The sequence below is a fragment of the Ailuropoda melanoleuca genome, chromosome 2 (genome assembly GCF_002007445.2).
Source record: "Ailuropoda melanoleuca isolate Jingjing chromosome 2, ASM200744v2, whole genome shotgun sequence".
In the NCBI taxonomy this organism is placed as follows: domain Eukaryota; kingdom Metazoa; phylum Chordata; class Mammalia; order Carnivora; family Ursidae; genus Ailuropoda; species Ailuropoda melanoleuca.
The window spans coordinates 146,259,080-146,276,479 of NC_048219.1; the positions used below are offsets into that span (position 1 = coordinate 146,259,080).

The following is a 17,400-nucleotide window of genomic DNA, read 5'->3' on the forward strand; positions in this document are numbered from 1 at the left end:
CTCCATTAGCAATGTGTCATCTAGCACTAAATTGATTTTTATAGATTTGAGGAATTTACCTTCTACTTCCAAGGAGGCAGTGCCAGACACAGATCCCCCTTGGTTGGTAGCTCTGACTTGGTAAACTGTGGCATCATCGTCTGTGACACTTGCAATGATGAGCTGGTGGTAGCCACCCTTAAACTCTTGAATCCTGTACTTCAATCCATCTGCAATGATTTCTTTGCCTTGTCTGTACCATTTCACAATAGGTTTTGGATGACCAGTCACTTTGCAGACCAAAGTAGCATTGCTCTGATATCTGACATTTAGATTTCTAAGTTCCTCTTTAAAGTGTGGTGCCTGAATTGGGACATCAGATTTGGGAGTGGCAGGTTCTGATATTTCACTCCATTCACTTTCCCCACCTAGATTTTCACATTTCACACGGAACTCATATTCAAGACCTTCAATAAGGTTTTGCACTGAAAAGACAGTTTCTCGAATTTCTTCTGTTGTCACAGCAATCCATTTATTCTGCTTCTTCTCACGTTTCTCAAGGTAGTAATTTCTAATCTTTGCACCTCCATCACTGGCAGGTGGCTTCCAAGCCACAACACAAGAATCTTTTGTGAGAGCAGTGATAGTTGGTTTGCCAGGAGCACCTGGCTTTTCTGTTACAAAGAAGAAAGATTTGAGTCATGAGGTGAAACAAGCAGCTTTATTAAAAGCTTAGTTTTTAAAAAGAAAATCTTATGAACCCAAAGGTCTAAGAATAGCTATTCCAGAAAAATGAAATGGGTCACTTGATGCTAAGAAACTTACAAAACACAAAGCTCTTTTTTAAAGAAGAAGTAGGGTTTGTATTTGCCCTTGTAGATGTGCAGAAGTTCAATTTAACTGAGATAAAAGGCACTTTTACTTTATCTGAATCTTGGCTATTTCCTTTCAAAGGTTATTTCTGTTAATAAGAGATTTATGTAAGCGTGGAATTTTGCTGTAGGAAGATTGTAGAGGTCGTACTCACCAAAAGGACTCTTAATGATCACGACTGAGGCAACCTCTAGAGGCTCACTGATGCCAAAAGTGTTCTGGGCTGAAACCCTGAAGTAATAGCCAGCATTTTCTGTGAGGTTTACAATTCTGCAGGTTGTCACCGAGATGGCTGAAGACACCAATTGCCATTCAGCCCCTTCCTTGGCCTCACATTTCTCCACCACATAGTTGGTGATCCAGGAGCCTCCATCATCTGCGGGTGGTTTCCAGCTGATCACTGCAGAGTTCTTCAACAGAGCTTCTATCACAATTGGTCCTGTAGGTTTGTCTGGTTTATCTGTTGGGAGAAAATACAATCATAGTGGTTTTTTATAATATGTCACCTATCTTTTTCCTTGAAAAATTAAAAAAAAACACTAAAATCTAAAATAAAATACCTTGTATCTCCACATCAAGGATGGCATCAACTGTTCCAAAAACATTGCTGAGCTGGACTTTGTATTTCCCAGCATGAGTCTTACGTTGGACATTCTTCAAGACAAGATGAGTATAGTGCTCAGTGTTCTCAATAGTAATGTTTTCTGAGTTTTGCAAAAGTTTCTGGCCATAGAACCAAGTGATGGAAGGTACCGGACGACCAATGTACATAACATGAAGTCGAAGTGTCGAACCCACAGCACCATAATATTTCTCTTTCAGTGGGTAACCGGGATGGAACTGTGGTGTTGCTTGCAGGAGAAGCTTACTACTGGTTTCTACTTCTCCAACCTCATTAGTAGCTATGCAGGTATAAACACCTTCATCTTCTTGTTCCTCTGTCATTACTGTTAGCGTATGTGTGCGTCCGTCTGAAGACATTTTGTACTTCCGGCTTTGTACCAGCTCCTTACCAAATCGGTACCATTTAATGTCAGGAAGAGGCCTTCCAACAATCTGGCATGAGAGTTGAGCAGCTTCGCCCAACTTGGTGGTAACATCCTTCATTTCTTTGCGCACTCCTGGAGCTTCTCCAGCTGAAGGATATGAAAAATAGTATTAATGCATTGTTATTACCACTGAATCTGTAATCCTCTGTCCCTGTATATCAGGAATGAATTTATCCTTTTGACTAATACTCTATTAGATACCATGATTTACACATGAGTCTAGTTCTTAAAAATTTCATAGCGCTTTTCCTGGGGTCCTATGGAAAATAGGGATTCAGTGAACACATCATCACATTATTAGGTAGAGTGACTTTTCTCTTTATCATTGGGAGATGTCAACAATGATAGGGGTTTAAGGAAATATGAATTCTCTCTATAAATCTATAGAGAGAATCTTTGCCTTACTTCTTAGGTTCACTGAAATGCGATACATTTGTTGACCCTTCTAGTGTTATTAGGAAGCATAAAAAAAAAAAAACCAACACAAACTACTGCATTTGAAGGACAAATTGCTCTAAGATTGTGCTCAGGTCACTGCATCTAACATCTGAGGTTACAGGCTTGGAATGACTTCCTGTAGAGCACAGCCGCTATTGCCTGTGTGTGTATATGCCAAAGTGAGTGATTCTTCCCAAACACTTGCTGTCCAATAAGGTTTTCTGTACATCTACTTAATATAGAGGAAGAATTAGCCTTAACACGTTGCTTAGGTTGTAGGTCATAAGCAGAGAACTAATGGCTACTTACATGTTAGTTTAGTCTTTATAGACATAGCAGTTCTTCGAGGTCTGCTAAGCCCGGTCTCATTCTCAGCAAAAACCCTGAATTCATATTCAGTGGCTTCCAGCAAACCCCCTATTGTGAATTGCCTGTCCTTGATGCGCTCCTTGTTGCTCTTCTTCCAGGCACTGTCTCCAGACTGCCTATACTCAACCCAATATCCAAGGATTTCTTTGCCACCATCACATTCAGGTTTCTCCCACTGTAAAGTGACACTATCTTTGGATATTGAAAGAATCTCAAGTTCTCCAGGTTGGCTTGGCTTATCTGAAATATTTTAAAACAATTGAAAAGGGAATAAGCTTTACTGCTGAGGTAAAAGAAAAAGAACAAAGATGGTTTGCCTCTTTAGTTTGAACCCCTTTAGAAACTCTCTCCTTACCAAATGGATCTTTGCAAACAACCGGTTCAGAAGCAGGGCTGGTCTCACTTAGGCCAACATCATTCTGTGCGATGATGCGGAACTGATACTCTGCATCGGGAACAAGCCCAGTGACAGTGTACATTGTGGTGGTTATCTGAGTCTTGTTGTGCCTGACCCACTTGTCAGTTGAAGTCTCCTTGCGTTCAATGTAGTAGCCTGTGACTCGAGAACCACCATCGTCTTTGGGCCGGGACCAAGACAGGCTGACAGAACTCTTGGTCACATCGAGTACTTCTGGAGGATTGCTTGGAGGCTCTGGAGGATCTATGGATAGAAAGTAGAAAACGTGTGTTAAGAGTACGGTCCCATATCTTGCACGCTGATGGCTTTCATTTCAAAATGAAAGAGGACTGAGAGAATTTTTACAGTGCTATGGTCGGAAAAATACTTACTCAGTGGTGTTTTTGGTATGACTGGTTCTTCAGATTTCAAGGGTTTGCTTATGCCAAACTGGTTTTCAGCTGAAACACGGAAATGGTATTCCACGTTCTCTTTGAGGCCTTTTACCACCAGAGATGTGCCTCGGACTCTGGAATCAATTGTATACCAGGCGGCTTTAGACACTTCTCGTCTCTCAAGAATATAGCCTAAGATGTCGGCACCACCATCATCCGCAGGGGGTCTCCAACTGACCCTTACAGAGCGAGCTTGTATGTCGTCATATTCAAGGGGCCCTTCAGGAGGGTTGGGATTTCCTATCACCCTGACTTTGATGTAGACAGCCTTCTTGCCACACTTGTTTTCCAGAACCAGGTCGTAAGTGCCAGAATCATCCCTGTCTGCTTCTTTGATTACAAGCTCAGTGTGTGTCTCAGAGGTTGCAATCATGGCGCGCTTACTAACATCTTGGCCTTCCTTGGTCCATTTACATATTGGGAATGGTTTTCCTTTGATTGGTATGGTAAGTCTGATGACTCCACCTTGTCTTACAAAGATACCTTCTTGGTATCTTTCATCAAGTTCATAATCAGGATATTCTGGGGAAAAGAAGATCCAGTCACAATTAGCATTTTTTGGGTGGTGAGGGGGTGGTAAGAAATAAATCTTAAGGCAATTATAGCAGAAAGTAAGTGATCATATGTCTTACCAAGCATTTCCGTGACTTTGACTGTTCCTGGTACCTCGGCGGGCTCCCCAGGTCCACCAGCATTACAGGCTAGGACACGGAATCTGTATTCAGCACCCTGAGGTAGATGTGTTAGGGTATACTCTCGAATCTTGGTTGGGGTGGTGTTACATTTGGTCCATTCGTGTTGATCTACTTTCTGCATTTCAATCAAGTAGCCTGTGACTTTAGATCCTCCTTCATCTTCTGGAACACTCCAGGCCAGAGAGACTGATGTCCTTGTTGTATCAGTAACTCTTGGATTTTGTGGCTTTCCTGGAGGCGCTGGGGTTAAGAATAAGACGACAAGATATTGTTAAAGTTGCTGCAAAGCTGAAACTCAGCTGTGCCACCTAACATGCAATGAATTGTGTAAACATGCACTGTTAGCATTAGAATATAGTTCTTTAAAATTGTATTCATTTTTATCAGTTAAAAATACTTAAAGCTCTAGCTTTTTCCGTTGTCTTAAATGTGCTTTATTTATGATCACTATTACCATCTTACATTATCATCAGCTTTTAAAGTGCTTTCAGAAATATTAGCTTATTCAAAGAATTAAACACTGGTATAGGGCATGTATTGTAAGTCCCACTTTAAAGAATGGGTAATAGATTCAAGAGGAGAATATAAAAAGTTACTTTCTCAAAGCTGCTAGGGCCTGGAGTGGGGAGGGGATCCACAAGTGAACTTTTTGGGCTGATGGAAGAATTCTATATTTTGACTGTGGTGGAGGTTATACAACAGGACCTTTTCAAAACTCAGAATTAGATATTTCAGAAGGATAAATTTTACTACATTTAAATTATACCTCAAAAAATTGACCTATACACAATGTATTTACCAATTGGATCCATGGCAACAATGGGTTTGGAAGGACGACTTGGTTTCCCAGTCCCTCTCACATTAATGGCTGTGACACGGTGTTCATATTCTAAGCCTTCAATAAGGCCAGTGGAACGGTACCGTGTCATCGTCACTGGTACTTTATTTACACGGACCCATCGATCTGCTCTCACTTCTTTGCGCTCTATAATATATCCAGTCACTTGGGAGCCACCATCATTTTCTGGTGGATACCAAGTCAGTGTCATGCCATCACGGGAGACATCAAATATCTGTAATGTTTCTGGAGGTCCAGGAATACCTGCAGTAAGACAGAGGTAAACACATTATGGCAATGTGAATAAATTGAAGTAAAGACTCACACATTTCTGTAAGTACGTCTTAGCTTTTTAAATAGCATGTAAGACTTGTGACAGTTTTTCCAATGTTTTTATTTTTGTACTTTTCTTGAGGTTACTCATTTTCTTCAATTTTATAAACATTTATTAAGCACATTCTGTATTTTTTTTTCTCACTATAACCTAGCCAGTTTCTCCTGTCTCCCTCCCTCCTTTACTCCTTCCTCTTTTTCATTAAAAAAAAAATAACCATTTTGAAAACCTCCAGGAAAATTTAGAAAACTTAGACCCTGGGGTTAATTTTGGGACCCCTTTTTCCTTAGGACATAATAAAAACAAATTCCCTTCTGCTAACATTCAGCATCAGGTGGGGAGAATGGCGGCCTTAACGGTCCAAGGACTTACTGATGCTGCTGCGACATTCTATGACCTCAGACTGCAAGTAAGAGCCAATGCCGAAGCGGTTTGTTGCAGCCACGCGGAAGACATACTCATTTCCTTCAGTGAGTCTGGTAAACTTAAATGTCTGTCTAGTCACTGATTCAGACACTGGCAGCCATCCTGGACGATGGGCATCACGCTGTTCTACCACATAACCGCTCAATGGAGCGCCACCATCTAATTCGGGTGGTTCCCAGGAAATGGTAATTGAAGCAGCATCAATTTCATCAATCTTAATAGGCCCAGTTGGAGGACCAGGCTTGTCTAGGAAAGAGAAAGAAATCCAGAAAATTAATTTTCACTTCACATCACCATTGGGTGACAACATCAACAACGCACATGTGTCTTTGTCACACATCCTTACCAAGAATGATAACTTTAATGGTCTCTGAAGTAGTTCCAGTTACATTCTTCAATTCAAGTGTATATTCTCCAGTATCTCTGATAGTGGTTTCACGGATGGTTAATTTAGCTACTTTAGTATGAGTTTCAACTGTGACACGCTCTGATTCTCTTAGTTTAGAACCAGCAAAGAACCAGGAAGCAGCAGGAGGTGGGCGACCAGCGATTGGTATCACGAGCTCCACTGGTCTGCCAGCTGGGACATGAATGGTCTTCTGAGGCATTGTAGAAAGATCAATTGTTGGCAACACTAGGAGAAGAAAGTAGGCCTTAATTCTTAAGCGTTATTTCTATTGACGAAGTACCATGAATTCTGACTGTTTTCTTTACTTCATTATTATTGATGTTTTTGGTGATTTGGTACATACCTCTGAGGTCTTGTACAGTCACGGCTGTGATGATCTCTCTTGGTTCTGACACTCCTTTCTCATTTTGCGCCCTTACTCTAAATAGGTACTGTTCACCTTCATTTAAGGAAATGACAGTGTGCTCTAGGATGGTGGGTTTTAAGGTGACAACCTTCATCCATCTCTCAGTGCCAGCTTTGCAGGCCTCAAGAACATATCCAGTGAGTCGGCTACCACCATCATAGAGTGGTTTTTCCCAGGCCAGAGTGACAGTTGATCTGGTGACATCAACCACTTCTAGCTTTGTAGGCACCAGAGGTACTTCTGAGACCAGAACCGCATCAGATGTTTCACAGGGTTCCCCGATGCCGTAAATGTTTTCTGGCAACACTCTGAAATAGTACATGGTTCCTTCTACAAGTCCGGAAATTCGGTACAGTGTCTTGCTGCATTTGGTAGTTACTGTTTTGAATGCTCTCATGGCAGCCTCACGTTTCTCAATAATGTAATTGTTGACAGGAGCCCCACCATCAATTGTGGGAACTTCCCAGGTAATGGTCACAGAATCTCTCGATACTTCTTTAACTCTCACTGAAGGACAGGGACCAGGAGTATCTAAAAAAATAGAAAGTAAGATTAATAATTATTTGCCTGATTGGTGGATAGCTTTTTGTTTTGTGTTTTTCAGGAACATGTATTCAACATGGTTTCTCTCTAGAGAGGTGATCAATCCTAGGTCAAGGGGTATTTTTTCTAAGAAATCTACTCACAGCACAGTCAATTTTAAGACAAATACTTACCATATACTTTAACAAGGACTGTTGCTGATTTCTTGCCAGATTGATTTTCGGCTTCAATGGTGTATTTTCCAGCATCGTACCGGTTAACTTTGTCCACAATAAGTAAAGAGTAGCTGTCAGTGGTGTCAATAATTGCCCGGTTTGCAAGGTCAATGCCCTTCTTGCTCCATGTGATGACGGGAGGTGGTCTTCCAGATACAGACACCATCAGGCGCAATGAGGCCCCAGCTCTGATGGTCACAGTCTTCTTTAAATCATCTGCAAGCTCTAGGTCTGGTATTTCTGAAAAGTAAATGTCAAAACTTAATTCATGAACAGGTGTGACGAGAAAATAATTAACCTACAAGATTACATTATAAATACCTAGTCTTTCCACGGGCTCAATTTCAGCAGTTGACTCGCTGTATTCACTCATACCCTTCGCATTCACAGCAGCAACCCTGAAGGAGTATTTCTGGCCCATTTTAAGGTCCGGCACAGTGAATTCATTATTTCTTATTGTGGCCTTGGTGTGCACTCGGTACCAGTGATCAGTATCCTTCTCTTGCATTTCAAGAACATATCCCAGGATGTCAATGCCACCATCATACATGGGCTTGGTCCATGCCAAACTAATGCTGGACTTGGTGGTATCCACAACTCTTGGAGCAGAAGGTGGTCCAGGGGTATCTATGGAATTTAGAAAGGGGGATTCAGACATTATACAAATAAGGAAGCTTTGAGGTTTATATTTTTGGTTTTCAAGACTCACAAAGGCATTATTGTTCTCACCCCTCCCCCCTAGTATTTCAAAAGGTCTTTTAATAAGGTTTAGCAGGGGGAAAAGCCCTGTGATTGATTAAACTCAATATTGTAAAAGGTCTTTTTATAGTGTAGTAAAGGATTAAAATTTTAAAAAAAAGGATTCATTGAAGATGTATCCTTATTGGCCATAAGAAATACAAGTTACCTTATGATCTCTGCATCTTAACCCACAGGTATGTAGTCGCCTTCCCTTTCTTCTGATTCTCCCACCCCCAGAAGAGTAAGGCATTTTTGTTCTTTGTCCACACTCACTAAGATAAGCTGTGTAACTGAGCTCCTCTGATATTATAGGACAACACTTTATGCTATGTCATTATTATTTTTTTTTAAATTTTTTAAAAAGATTTTATTCATTCGACAGAGATAGAGACAGCCAGCGAGAGAGGGAACACCAGCAGAGGAGTGGGAGAAGAAGAAGCAGGCTCATAGCAGAGGAGCCTGATGTGGGGCTCGATCCCATAACGCCGGTCACGCCCCTGAGCCGAAGGCAGACGCTTAACCGCTGTGCCACCCAGGCGCCCCATGCTATATCATTATTAACATCATTATTATTTTATTTTAAAAATTACATTTCTTTAGAAAGGTAGATGGTTTTTTTCCTGCTACTTTGGCTAGCTATGTTGGGTTCTTCTAGCTCAATTCATTCCTTAAAATACCTATTCTCAGGGACTTTTCCTTAGTTGCTCAGCTTTCACAGGGTTAATGTCACTTGTCACCTCTATGTTTCTAATGAGTACAGGAAGTGGTTTCTTCTTCTTCCCTTGTTCAGTCACAATGGTTTATTCTTTTTAGTCGGGCTCAAACTCTGTACAAGGATTTGCCACTTACTTTTGAAGCTCTTTCAACAATAATTTTGTTAGGTACTTATTAGGTACTTAGGAATATTTATAAAATACATCTCTTTCATATTGGTAGTAAAATTATTTTTTTCATAGACTGGAAAATACTGTGATGATTTGTAGCAATGTAACTGCTAACTTATCAACAGAAGTAGTGGTTAAAACGTTCTGGCTTGACTATATTTAAGATCCCTCTAATAAGCATATGCTTTTCTAGATCATTCATATATTCTAGAGGTTCTTGGAAATGGCATATTGGAAAATTATTTGTAACATGGTTTTGATGGGAATTAGGTTTATGTGTGATTCTTGGAACTCACATGATGGTTCTCTGCATGAGATAAAGTTGCAAGCTTCGCTGGGTTCACTGTTACCAGCAGCATTCACCGCAGTGACTCGGAACTGGTAATCACAACCTTCCATGAGGCCAGTCACCTTCAGCCTTGTATCATATACCACATAGTCTTTGTTGACACGTGTCCAGCGCAAGCTCTTTTTCTCACGTTTGTCTACTAGGTAGTTGTTGATCTCATTGCCACCATCAGATTCAGGTTTTGTCCACTGAATGATGATATGCTCTTTGCCGGCCCCAACTTCTTCAGGTATGCCCGGTTGTGATGGAATAGCTGTTTATATTTTTATGAAAATGAGGATGGTCAGAATTACACAAAATCACTATTGATAGGATTGCCCCCCTCTCCTCTGAGCCCATTATATTTAACTACCAAGTTGTTTCAAAGTGTTAATACTCACTGAAAGAGTTTCTGGCTACAATTGGCTCTGATTCAACAGGCACACCAGGGCCATATTTGTTCACTGCCCGCACTCGGAATATGTATTCATTGTTCTTGATGAGTCTGGTAACTACATGGGACAAGGTTGGACATTCGCCTTCAACGATCACCCAGTTGAGCCTGCTAGTCTCTCGTCTTTCCACAATGTAGTGAGTTATTTCTGCTCCTCCATCTTCCTGAGGAAGGCTCCAGGCTAAAGTGCACTTTTCCTCTGTTACTCTGCTGACGGTGAGGTTTCCACATGGGCCAGGGGAATCTGAAACAGGTGTCAATGGCAAGCAATGATTCAGATCTTTTTTCTTCTACCCACACTTGAAAATGCTGTAAAAAATAAAAGAACATTTGACATGCTTACCAAGAACTTTGACCATGACAGACACGGCCTTGGTCCCACTGGCATTCTTCACTGTTAACGTGTATTTTCCGCTATCACTTCTGTCACAGAACTTGATCACAGCAGTCGCTCGTTTGCCTGTATACTGCAAAGAGACTTTTTCACAGAGATCTAGTTCCTTGTCCCCTTTGGTCCAGATAATTTTGGGTTCAGGTTTGCCACCAACTGCAGCATCAAGGACAAGATCCGAGCCTGCTCTGATGGTAACCAGATCACCCTGTAATCTGGCATCCAGTTCAGCTTTGGGTGGAGCTGTCATAGGCAAAATGGATATGAATAAATATGACAGTTTATTTTCACAAAAATTGTGATAATTTAAAAGGAGTACATTATTATTATTATTATTTATCTACCGTATTCATCTCTGCAGGTGACAGGGCCTGTAGATTCTGATCCTTTGCTAATTACTCCCGCTGCATTCTTAGCCAACACACGGAATTCATAAGTGTCTCCTTCACTGAGAGCAGTCACAGTGAAGAAATTGTCAGATACAATGGTATAGTTGCACTTTAGCCAGCGACCATCTCCAATCTCACTGACCGGCTTACGCTCTATGATATAGCCCACAACCTTGCTGCCACCATCATACACTGGGGCAGACCAAATCAGTGACACTGTTGATCTCGTGACATCTGTCACCTCTGGTCTTCCTGGTGGATCTGGAAGGGATGCAAAAGTCAAGTTTAAAAAAAAAAAATACAACTCTGAATTCTAGTGTAAATGATGATGGTGATAAACAAATGTACCCATTCAATTCTGATACATACCAACTGGGTTTTGAGCCATCATAGGTCTTGAAGCTTCACTGGCTTTGCTAACACCTGCGGCATTGAGTGCATATGTTCTGAATTGGTATTCTAGTCCTTCCACCAAACCACTCACTTTGTAGTTGCACTCTAAGCATGGCACTTTGTTTTCTTTCACCCAAAGAATGGTGTTCCGTTCTTTCTTCTCAACCCAGTAGCCAATAATTTTACTGCCACCATCATGATAAGGTTCTTCCCAACGAATAGACATGGCATTGGCAGACACATGGTAGACTTCAGGTCTGGTAGGAGCACTTGGTGGGACTAAATATAAACACAGGTATCAAATATGAATACAATTTTATAAAATTCAGGGGAAATACTTAATAATGGAGTTTGAAATATTTTAATTTTTCTTACCGAATGGATGCTCAGCAATTATTGGTGCTGATTCTAGAGGCTTGCTGACACCAAATCTGTTCTCTGAACTGACACGGAAAGAATATTCCATGTATTTTGTGAGATGAGTGACTTTAATCTGAGTGCGCTTGACACTGGAATTGACAAGCTGCCAAGCTGTTGTACCCGATTCACGCTTTTCAACTATGTAATTAGTAATGTCAGTGCCTCCATCATCTTTAGGTTCAGCCCATGACAGGACACATGATTCAGCTGAGACAGATGAGACCTCAATGGGGCCAGTTACAGGACCTGGCCTTCCAATGACCACAACGGTGATGGTAAATGTTTTAACACCAGCTGTGTTTTCCAGGGTCAAGAAGTATCTTCCAGAGTCACCTCTCATGCTATCCTTTACAGACAGGGTGGTTCTGTCTTTTGTTGTTATGATACTCACTCGATCTGTCTCCTTAAGTCTCATTTCTTCAAGCTTCCATGTTACTTTGGGAGCGGGACGACCAGTGATTGGGACATCAATGGTAAATGTGCTTCCTGCTTTGCAAGTTATGAGCTGATTAGTAATTCCAGTGAGATCAGCAGTGGGCTCAATTTGAGGTTCCTTGATGATGACGGAAGAAAAGGCTTCCCTGGGTTCACTATAGCCAGCATCATTCTTGGCCTTCACACGGAATTCATATTCAGTGTTCTCAACCAAGCGCTCCACTGTGAAAGTCATCTGTTTGGTGCGACCAGCCTCAACCCAGAAGTCAGATCCCTTTTGTCTCATTTCGAGAAGGTAGCCAGTGATCCGGCTGCCTCCATCATGGTCAGGTTTAAGCCAAGCTAAGACTGCAGAGGAGTTGCTTGTGTCAATGATATCAAGTCTCTTAGGTGGAGCAGGCTGTTCTGTGGCTACGATTGGTTCTGGCATTTCATAGGGTTCACCCACACCGTACTCATTTTCTGCAGAAACACGGAAATAGTATGGGACACCTTCTGCCAGGTCACTGACCTTGAGGATCTGACGAGTGCATTTTTCACTGATAGCCTGCCAGCTACGACGACTGGCTTCTCGTTTTTCTACCACATAATGATGGATTCGGGCACCACCATCAAGGATAGGAGCATCCCACATCAGTGTAACAGATCCGCGGGTCACATCCTTGAAAGTGATTGGGCCAGGTGGGCCTGGAGTGTCTAGCACCTTTACAGTGAATGTGATTGACTTACTGCCACTGTTGTTTTCTACGGTAAGGGTGTATTTCCCTGCATCATTCCTGTTGCAGTTTTCCACAGTGAGGGTGCTGAAGGAGTCTGTTGTGTGGATATCAGCCCGAATGCTGAGGTTGGAGTCAGGTTTGGTCCACACAGCCGTAGGAGTAGGTCTACCTTGGTAGGCAATGAAGAGGCGAATACTGGCCCCAGCTCTAACAACATGGGTCTGCTTGAAGTTTGCATCGATATCTAACTCAGGAGCTGCTAATCGGTCAACTGCTTTAATTGCGCCAGTCACTTCACTGCTCTCTCCTTTTCCAGCACCATTGATAGCACTAACCCGGAATTTGTATTCTTCACCTGCTTGTAGATCAGTGACTGTATATCTTGTTTTCACACATGCTTCTGCATTTACCTTGTGCCAGTCTCCTAAGTCAGCTTTGCACATTTCAATAATATAGCCAATTATTTCCATGCCGCCATCAAACACTGGCTTAGACCATTCTAAGCTCACAGTTGTCTTGGATGTGTCTGTCACTTTGACCACAGCGGGAGCACTTGGTGGGCTGACTGGCTCTCTACATTTGATTAGTCTTGAGATACCACTTGCAGGTCCTATTCCTGCAGCATTTTCAGCCATGACGTGGAATTCATACTCATTCCCCTCTGTCAGACCAGTGACTTTGAATCTTGTCTCAGAGATTGGTCGTTTGCTGATTACTTTTACCCATCGTGTGCTTTTCTTTTCTCTCCTTTCAAGGATATATTGTTGAATTTCATTGCCACCATCTGACTCTGGCCTTGCCCATGTCAGGGTAATGCTATTGCCTGTTACATTGCTAGGTTCTGGAGTGCCAGGGGCATCGGGAACAGCTGTAAAATGAAAACAAATTAGACATGTTGATTGGAAGTTAATCTTACAACATAGTACCACTCAGGAAAAACAGATACTTACTGTATTGTATTTGAGCAACCACTGGGTCAGAATCAAGTGGCCTCCCAACACCAAACTTGTTAACTGCAGAAACACGGAACTGGTATTCATTGCCATTTATTAGTTTAGTGGCAGTATAGCTGTGGGCTTGACAGTTATCCTCAATCAGTGCCCAAGCAAGTCTGCTGGTTTCCCGTTTTTCAATGATGTAGTGAGTAATGGGAGCACAGCCGTCATTGAGAGGAGCATCCCACCATAGCGTCATCTTCTCGCCAGTAATATTGGTGAATCTTATTGGCCCAACTACTTTTCCTGGTGTATCTATAAGAAAAGAGTAGCAGAGTTAGTTTATTTTCCCTTGCCCCTTAAAATGCAGTCAGGCATGTCTCTAACCCAAGTCCTGTAAATTGTAAGATTAAGAAGTTATTGCAGAAGTACCTTGTACTTTCACTGTGATTTCTGCTTTTGAGGAGCCAGATGCATTTTTGGCTTCCACGCTATATACACCACGATGGTCCCGGGTAGCATCTCTAACGAAAAGGCTGGTGGATCCTAGGACATCAGTTATTTCCATATTCATCTTCTTTTCAATTTCTACTCCATCTCTGAACCAAGTTACTCGAGGTACTGGCCGTCCCTGCACCAAAGCTTTAATTCTAAGGCTCTCTCCAGACTTAATAATGAGACCATCAAAGTACTCAGGGCCAAACTCAACAGTTGGTAGAACTATAAAAGAAATAGAAATAATATGCATTAGTTTGGCTAACTAAAAACACAAGCATGTTTTTCATTAGCACCATATCCTAAACCCTGGAAGGGTAATGTTTATCCTGTGTTACCAAAGGTTATTGTGAAAGCAGGATTGATAATTGAGAATTTAGATTATGGGGCTGAACATCTGCATGCTATTAGGTTATCCCCTTTTTATGTCTGTCATGTTATTAATCTTGCATTGCCATTTGTAAGAAGAAAACACTTACAGATCATTTACTTCCTAATGCTGCTGTGTAGTCAAACAAGTTCCTGTAAGAGGTCATCAGCTGCACTCAGGCAAGGTGATGACGGCACCACTGGGAGTATGTATTTTAGTAACTTTAGTAAAGCTGGACAGTTATTCTTGAGAGTGTTTTTCTTTATTATAAATGACTGCAATTACAAAACTAAAAACTCATTTCCATTTGCATGCTATTTATATGGGAACAGAGTGAAACAATAGTCATGGTAAAAAAAAAATCGATGCCAATTAGCTTTTTTTTTTCTTTTTATGTGAAAGGTAGAAAATCTAATTCATCCACATAACAACCCATAATCTGTATGAAATGATGTTCTTGTTCCCCTTTTACAGACCAGGGGCCAAAAGTATCTTTAAAAAACGTGATTGCTTTTAAGCATATTTGGAGATCAGTTGTAAATGCTTACCGTTTTCGTCTCTCGTCATGATAACGCCAGAAGACTGTGAGGGTGGACTTATAGTACCGACAGCATTTCTTGCAATTATTCTGAACTCATATCGGTCCCCGGGACTAAGTCCTGTGACTGTGTACTGACATTCACTGACATCAGTAAAGTTGCATCTGACCCAACGATCGCTCCCTTGCCGTTTCTCAATGCTGTAGGCCACGATCTTACTGCCTCCATCACGCAGTGGTGGGTTCCATTTAAGTGTGATGGTTTCCCGGGTGACATCAATGTAGTCAGGAGTGCCAGGTGGGTCTAAAAAAATTATGTGGAAATTAACTATCATTTCTGAAATTAATTCATTCATAATGGAAGAAAAAAATGCTCATTTTAATTTCAATTTTTTTCAATAGCTAAGCTTTTAAGAAGAATTTGAAATTACTTTATTAGACTGACTTAAAATCATCCACCTTGCTTTACTTGACCAGCTCTCCAGTGGACAAAAGATAGGTGAGAAGGTGATATGTGGAAGAAAAGCAGTGTTTGATTTACTTGTTAGTGGGAGATTCAGTTGCTGAACTAAATATATTCGATTAATACTCAGTTACTTACCTACTGGAGAAACAGCTAAAGTAAATTTGCTTGGGTCACTGGGCGCGCTTAGGCCAGCAGAATTTTCAGCATATACACGGAACTGGTAATCTAGGCCTTCCATTAGTCCGGTAGCTCTGTATTCTCTTCCAGATATTGGCGATGTGTTAACTCTTTGCCAGAGGATGCTATTTCTTTCTTTCTTTTCAACATGGAATCCAGTAACTTCCGAACCACCGTCATAAACTGGAGCATCCCAAGTTAGTGACATGCCATCGGAAGTCACATTGTATACAACTGGCTTTCCTGGGGGGCCAGGAATCCTGAACTGGTGTTTTGCCACAATGATGTTTGAGACAAGTGGCTGGCTGACTCCGTATCTGTTTTCCGCCCTAACCCTAAACTGGTACTCAGCATCTTTGACTAGATTAGGAACTTTGAAAGTTGTCCTGGCAACACTTGAACACACCATCTTCCAATTAGCTTGTGAAGCTTCCCGCTTCTCAATGCTGTAACAGGTAATTTCTCCTCCTCCATCATCTTCGGGCACATCCCATGACATGATGACACTGTCAGCCTTGATTTCATCAAATTGAATGGGCCCTTTGGGCTTTGACGGTGGGCCAAGTGTGATGATCGTAATGGGATATGAGTTTCTGCAAACTGCATTATCAAGAATAAGGGTGTATTTCCCTCCGTTCTCCTTCTTGACATTCTTAATACTCAAAGTAATTTTGTTTTCGGTTTTACTGAAACGAACATACTCGGTTTCTTTCAATGGCAAACCATCTTTCAGCCAACTGATAGATGGTTTGGGTTTTCCTTTATAAGGTAATTCGAGGTGCACATTATGCCCAATTCTCACAGCGACTTGTGCCCCAGGGATATCTGACAGGTCAACTTCAGGTGTAATCACAAGTTCTTTCACTGTAATTGGCCCAATAGTGACAGCATCACTCAGTCCTTTGTCATTTTTGGCAGACACTCTGAATTCCAGGACTGACTGTTCCTTAAGTTGGCTAACTTCAATTTCACAGGTCTTACTTACACCAGCATGTGACCATGTTTGTTCACCTTTACCTTTCCTTTCCACAACGTATTCTGTGATGACGCTACCACCATCAAAGTCAGGCTTGGTCCAGCTCAGGGTAACAGATGTTTTTGTTGAGTCTTTCACTGACAGATCACGTATAGGAGCTGGGACTTCAGCAGCCTTCACTGGCTCTGTAGTTTCACAGGGTTCCCCAATTCCAATTTCATTTTCTGCAAGAACTCTGAAGAAGAATGGAGTTTTCTCTGACAAATCTGTTATCTTAAAGGATGTACTGGTACATTTGTGTGATACTGAAGACCATGTTCTCTTGGTGGCATCTCTCTTTTCAATGACGTAATTAATTATGGGAGATCCTCCATCAATGAGAGGAGGATCCCAGAACAAAGTGACTGTGCCTTGAGAAACATGTTTCACCTGTAGTTTCTGGCAGGTGGCTGGTGTATCAAGCACTTTAACACTCACAGTTGAAGACTTTGGTTGACCAATGCCATTTTCTATTGTGAGAATATATTTTCCTGTGTCATTGCGAGTGACTTGAGGAATCATGAGTAATGAAGATGAATCGGTGTTTTGAATGTTATATCTGGCATCACTGCTGAGATTCTTCTCATCTTTTCTCCATATGACAGTAGGTGGAGGTCTGCCTTTGAAGGGAATCAGCACTTGTACATCTTCACCAGCTTTAGCTATAACAGAGGTTCTGAGAGCCACATCTAGGTCAATCTCTGGTTCCTCTGTAGACATAAAATGGACATATATTTTAATTTAAAAGCAAAAAAATGAATGATTTCCTAGAAGCACTCTCATTAAAAAAACAAATAGAACACAATCCTACTGGTAGGTACATA

General features: G+C 41.5%; 1 protein-coding gene across 1 annotated transcript in view; it reads right to left on the bottom strand.

Annotated features, from left to right (window-relative positions):
- Positions 1-17,400, bottom strand: part of TTN (titin) — a 271,544-nt gene that overhangs the window by 9,830 nt on the left and 244,314 nt on the right. Inside the window, 23 exon segments of the mRNA XM_034654809.1 lie at positions 60-653; positions 1,007-1,312; positions 1,413-1,988; positions 2,649-2,948; positions 3,064-3,369; positions 3,498-4,082; positions 4,193-4,495; positions 5,055-5,357; positions 5,800-6,099; positions 6,200-6,487; positions 6,606-7,199; positions 7,385-7,666; positions 7,748-8,053; positions 9,348-9,653; positions 9,781-10,077; positions 10,177-10,467; positions 10,569-10,874; positions 10,983-11,285; positions 11,382-13,448; positions 13,531-13,830; positions 13,948-14,235; positions 14,929-15,222; positions 15,520-17,286. Of these exon segments, the coding sequence (XP_034510700.1) occupies positions 60-653; positions 1,007-1,312; positions 1,413-1,988; positions 2,649-2,948; positions 3,064-3,369; positions 3,498-4,082; positions 4,193-4,495; positions 5,055-5,357; positions 5,800-6,099; positions 6,200-6,487; positions 6,606-7,199; positions 7,385-7,666; positions 7,748-8,053; positions 9,348-9,653; positions 9,781-10,077; positions 10,177-10,467; positions 10,569-10,874; positions 10,983-11,285; positions 11,382-13,448; positions 13,531-13,830; positions 13,948-14,235; positions 14,929-15,222; positions 15,520-17,286 (11,262 nt within the window).